General features: G+C 53.8%; 1 protein-coding gene across 4 annotated transcripts in view; it reads right to left on the reverse strand.

Moving 5' to 3' along the window:
* The window catches only part of Elmo2 (engulfment and cell motility 2), a 41,233-nt gene that overhangs the window by 29,534 nt on the left and 6,156 nt on the right, over positions 1–5,543 (reverse strand). For 3 of the 4 annotated variants that reach the window (XM_021186127.1, XM_021186133.2, XM_029474016.1), the window contains exons 2-4: positions 1,415–1,527; positions 1,163–1,203; positions 752–824 (exon numbers count right to left, since the gene is read on the reverse strand). In XM_021186127.1, the coding sequence (XP_021041786.1) occupies positions 752–824; positions 1,163–1,203; positions 1,415–1,492 (192 nt within the window). In that variant the 5' untranslated portion in view covers positions 1,493–1,527. Of the gene's footprint in view, positions 1–751; positions 825–1,162; positions 1,204–1,414; positions 1,528–3,848; positions 4,470–5,543 lie in introns of those variants that run through there. The other variant, XM_029474017.1, reaches the window with a different exon arrangement.

A 5,543-nucleotide genomic window follows, 5' to 3' on the forward strand; every position in this document is an offset into this window, starting at 1 on the left:
CTGGGTGACAGGGGTGTGCCTGGGTGACAGGGGTGTGCCTGGGTGACAGGGGTGTGCCTGGGTGACAGGGGTGTGCCTGGGTGACGGGTGTGCCTGGGTGACAGGAGTGTGCCTGGGTGACAGGGGTGTGTCTGGGTGACAGGAGTGTGCCTGGGTCACAGGGGGTGCCTGGGTGACGGGTGTACCTGGGTGACAGGGGTGTGCCTGGGTGACAGGGGTGTGCCTGGGTGACAGGGATGTGTCTGGGTGACAGGATGTGCCTGGGTGACAGGGTGTGCCTGGGTGACAGGGTGTGCCTGGGTGACAGGGGTGTGCCTGGGTGATGGGTGTGCCTGGGTGACAGGGGTGTGCCTGGGTGACAGGGGTGTGCCTGGGTGACAGGGGTGTGCCTGGGTGACAGGGGTGTGCCTGGGTGACAGGCAGCTAACTGTGCCATCTGCACCTCTACAGACTTGGTGCCCAGGGCTTCTAGGGACCCCTGTCCATGGCTACGGAGGGACACCTGTAGCACGCGGAGGTTCTTCTGCACCTAGGCCTCCTCCTACTTGCTTCTTACAAAGAGATTCTCAAGATTTTGCTCAAGAGCAAGTTCAGCCACCAGGGAACCAGCTGGTATGCTCCTCGCTACCTAAAGGGCAACGCTTTAAATAGAGACCTGGCACCACCTGGACAGTAAGAGTCAGACTGTGCCATCCCCTTGGCAGGGCATTGCAAGCAAGGCTTGCCCTGCCCTCGGCTTTCCTGGACTTGCCTGCTCGGTGACGTAGAGCTGAGGCCCATCTGCGTAGCGGAGGGTGTAGTACTCCGGGTTCGGCAGTGACCACCTGTGGGGAAGAGAACAGTATACCCTGCTGCCTTCTCCTCTGTCTTGTCCAGAGCAGCAGTGAAATGGTTTTCAGAAGTCACCCGGGGACTTGCCAGCCAGTTTGCAGCACAGTGGGATCCAAGCAAAGCTTTGGCTGAGTCCCCGAGGATCAGCAACACAGAAGCAGGGGCAGGCAGAGGGGCATGGGCTTCTCATCCTACCCAGACCTCCCAAGGGACACTCCGAGGCCCAGGAACAAATGAGGACCTCAGGAGGCCTCAGGGACCTTATCAGCTGTCCTTCCGTGGTAAGACGCAGCCTCAGCTATCACTGTGGAAAGAAGTCACGCCAACCTACCCATCGCACACCTCCTTGATGATGGATGCCAGGGGCCGTTTCTGAAAGAGAGGGCAGGAGATTCTTCAGCACGTGCTTCTGATGAGGGAACCACAGCCAAGCCACAGTGACTGTTCTCCCGGGGAGGACGGGGACTCAGCCCTCCTGTTGCCACCCTTACTTACGATGCCAGGGGCCTCCAGGCCTAAACACAGCCCCCATTATGGACCTGACCCTCTCCTGACAGCCCTGACTCTCATGGGAGGGGCATACCTGGTCAATTTCAAGGAGCTGGGCGTTAGCACCTGGCCACTCGATGGCCACTTTGACAATGTCAGACGGAGGCGGCATTGTTCCCGGTGGGCCCTTCTTCAGGACACAGCTGCCTGGAGAGAGAGCCGAAAAGGAGAGGTCAGACAGTGCCTTCCTGCTCGTTCTCGCAGTGCACTTTGGAGCTCTGAAGACAGCATCCGAAGTGACATGTGAACTACTTGGCATGCACTTCTCCGGCTCCTGCTGCAGCCTCTCCTTGGGCTGCTGTCTCCTTAGATTCAATCAGCAAGAGAAACGGGGCAAGCCTCTCTATCATCTGCAGCTCGGGCAGCAGCAAGATCCACCAGTGTGACAGACAGACAGTGTGAGGGTCATCAGGCCTGGGGTGGGGGGCAGAGCTTACAGAGTGTAAATCCTCATCTCGGGGCCCTCGGGAAAAGAGACACACATGCTCTGGAACAGAGAAGACTAGACAGTCTTTTCTTGGTTGAACGGGTAGCTGAAGGGGCCAGGCCACTTCTGCTTAGCAGTCACACTCGGGAAGATCCCAGTGTCGGCAGCCCCAGCCACGCACACTCTCTCCTCCCCACCCGCAGCTGCCACTCCAGTCCCTGCAAAGGACACAATGTGGAGCCTTCTCCCTGTGGGATGGTGGGGAGTTCCAAACACTGGGAAGAGAACTGAGACAGGAAATGCTATTTTGGTCCCCAGTGCCAAGGGCAAGGGGTTGCCAGGGGTGCAAGTGCAGGCCTAAGGATGCTCTCACACAAAGGCCCCTCTACAGGGTGGGGTTGGGAACAGCATCTAAGCCCCGCCCCCCACCGCTCTTCAGAATAAAGGGAAATAAATCAGCTGGGGCGAGTCTGGGAGATGGACTCATGTGACTGGTCTCCTAGGCAACTCTGGTGGCTTCGTGATATTCTGGGCAGTGCTGAGGCTCTCTCCAGTGTCTGAGGAAGGCAGTCACCCTGCTGATGGATTAGTTCAATGTATATTTACACTCCTTGCCTACAGGTTTGGGAGCAGGCGCTCTCTTAATGAAAAAGACCTTTTGCCTCTTCAGGGTTCAGCCACTCGCCTGCAGTTCACGCCTGGCTAATGGGGACCACCTGCCTCTGTCAGCGTGTGCGACACCACTGTGGCTAAGCTGTTAATCGTGTGTGCTATCAATTTTCCAGCCCCAGCAGATGCAGGTTCTCACAACCTGGTGGGCGCAAACCTCTCTAGTGTATAGGGGTGAAGTGTGTCCTCTACACCCCCAGGCGGAGAGAAGGAGGCTTACTGGATCATTTCCTGAGGGGTGGGCTGTGCCCTTCAGGAGTCAGCTGTCAAACCCATCAGGCCGTGAGAGGACACCCACTTCTGCTTCCCAGCAGCCCTGAGAAAGAGGCAGGGCAGCACCCGGCTTACTGAGGTCAAGACTGACACTTGTCAAGTCCTGGTTGACCCGGCTAGTAAGTAGGAAAGGTGGCAAGGGCTTAGAGCCCAGCCAGCTCTTCCCTATACCCTGCACAGGTCTGAACTCCTGCCTGCTAAGTACACGAGGCCTCAGGAAATGGCAGCGGGCGACTGCCTCTGCGGCTCTTCAGCAGAACCTTAGCATGTAGCTCTTGCATACCTAGGCCCAAAATGAACCCCTGAAAGGAAACCTGCCCCATGAGGCTAACCTCTGAATAAGGTGCCATTCCAGTGACAGCAAGGCAGAGTGTGCTATGCCAGGGTGGTGCTGTGACCCTAACGGCAGGGTGTCTCTATCTGAGGTGGGGCCTCTCTGTCAACTGATGTAATCTGCAGTGAAATGCAGGGACGCATATCTGCAGGAAGCATATCTACACATATGTGCATACGTACACTGATGATAAAAATAGAAACACATGTCTCCCTTAAGCCTCCACCCAGGACAGGGGACGCGTTCACCACACCACACAATGTACCAGCCTCGTCCTCTGTTCCTACAGACATGACTGCCATCAAGGAGCTGGGCCTGGGTTTGTGCTTCCTCTAAATGGACATGTACAGTACAGCCTCCCAGAGCATTTGTCAATCTAGGTTGTTGTTTTGTGGTTTGTTTGGTTTTATTTTTAACTTTTCAAAATTATTGAGGGCTGGGAAGATGGCTCAGAGGGTCAAAGCATACGTGCATGCACATGCACACACATGCACACAGTGAACAGCAGGCACCTTGAAAAGCGCTGCGGGCTAGGACACTGTTCCCACTGAAGAAATCAGGTAGGCTGAGAGCCCGCTGAGTGGCGTGGCTTCTACAAGTCCCTTCTTTACCCAAGTCTCTGTCCTCTGTTCTTGAAATGTGAATGCTCGTTCTAAAGTGTTCTGGGTGCCCTCTGAATGGCAAGTTCAGGATTCCAAAGCAGGACAGAAAACTGCCCAAATGCGAACGACATTTTTAAAGTTCCTCAAAGAAGTTAACCCTTACCCTGCCGTTAGGAAACACAGCTCACTTCCTGAACTTCTTCCCAAGAGCTTCCTTTGCAGGTGGAAGAGCTGAGTGTGGTCACTTTGTTTTAGTCCCAAATAACTTGCTCTAGGCCATCGCATCATTTATCAAAGCTGGTCGTGAATCATTCATTTCAACCCATGTCACATATAGCCAGAATGTCTCCAGCCACCCTGGCCACCCAAGATAGCAACAGGCCTGCAGTCAAGACTGTCTTCCCACAGTCAAGCAATTTATTGGCGGCGAGTGACAGCCAGCGGCCACAGCTACAGGGAAGGAAAGTGACACTCAGGTTTAGTTGGACAAATCTAATTGCATCTCTGTACTTGAAAGACGGTGACTCGAGAGGCTGAGAGACAACAAACATGAGAACAGGAAAGTCACAGCTTCTACTGTGTCAGGGCAAACCAGAGCCACTCACAAGCCAACGCCACGGGAAAAGCCAAGAGCCCTGCAGAGAAAGCTATGCCGTACAGCTGGCACGAGGCCTAAAACCAGCAATGAGAAAAATCCCAAGAGATAGGCAGAGCCTGACCCCTTTCCAGAGTCCAGGTGACATTTCCTGCTAGCCAGTATTTCTGCTCGCTGCGAAGGAATAGTCCAAGACCGACCATCCCAAGCTTAAGAAACTACAATGGAGGCCAGAATAGACAGGGGTGTCATGGCATAAGGTGACAGATGTGTCCAGTGGGCACTTACCTAACGCTGGCTACATTCATGAGCAAAACCCACTTAGGGAGAACCGGTTTGCTTACAGCAGGCCACTTACAGGGTGACTCTGGGGTCTTCAGACATGATGGTTGAGAACAGCCTCTAACTCACTGCTCCCGTATCATTTTATAGCTGGTGCCACAGGAACCCTGAAAACAGCCTTTTTTACAAGCAAGGAGGTGAAAGTTCAGAAAAACTCATCATCTGACTGGAAGGGAAGGAGGGGCATGTGGGTGCAGGGGCTGGGGGTGGGGTGATGACAAGAGGGAAGTGAATTATATCAGAACTGAGTCTCAACGACGCCAGAGTTCAGTCTCCCTCCCCACTGTCCTTCCTGTGATGAGGATAACATTAGCTAACAATGACATCATTCGAAGGCACCACTCAAAGCCTCCCTCCCACCCCCTATCTGTCTCCTTCACTTACAACTGAGCTTCTCAGCTAATTAGGGCTCTGGGCTTGCTAGGAGAGCACTCCATACCACCCAGCTCTATTTTAACCTTCTTTTATATTTTATTTTTATTTTAAGGCAGGGGTTTCAAAAAGTTGCCCGGGTCCAACTTGTAATCCTCCTGCCTCAGCCTCCTGAGTTGCTGCAGTGTCAGACCTGTGCCACCTGGCCCATATAGTAAGCCTGTAGGTGTGTGCTCTCTAGACAAGAGGAGTCAGGGACGTCCTCAGTCACCCACCTGGAATGTTAGAAACCCACATCGGAGAAGGCAGCCTGGTACACGACCATCACAGCTACTCAAGGGAGACTTCAGGTTGGTATTATCCAAAGGCAAAGCCAGAGATGCTCGGGGACCCATCTAACAGAAAATGGCCCTCCTGGATTTCTGAGTTCGAGACCAGTCTGGTCTACAAAGTGAGTTCCAGGAAAGCCAGGGCTATACAGAGAAACCCTGTCTCGAAAAACCAAAAAAGAAAGAAAGAAAGAAAGAAAGAAAGAAAGAAAGAAAGAAA

The sequence above is a fragment of the Mus caroli genome, chromosome 2 (genome assembly GCF_900094665.2).
Source record: "Mus caroli chromosome 2, CAROLI_EIJ_v1.1, whole genome shotgun sequence".
Classification (NCBI taxonomy): Eukaryota; Metazoa; Chordata; class Mammalia; order Rodentia; family Muridae; genus Mus; species Mus caroli.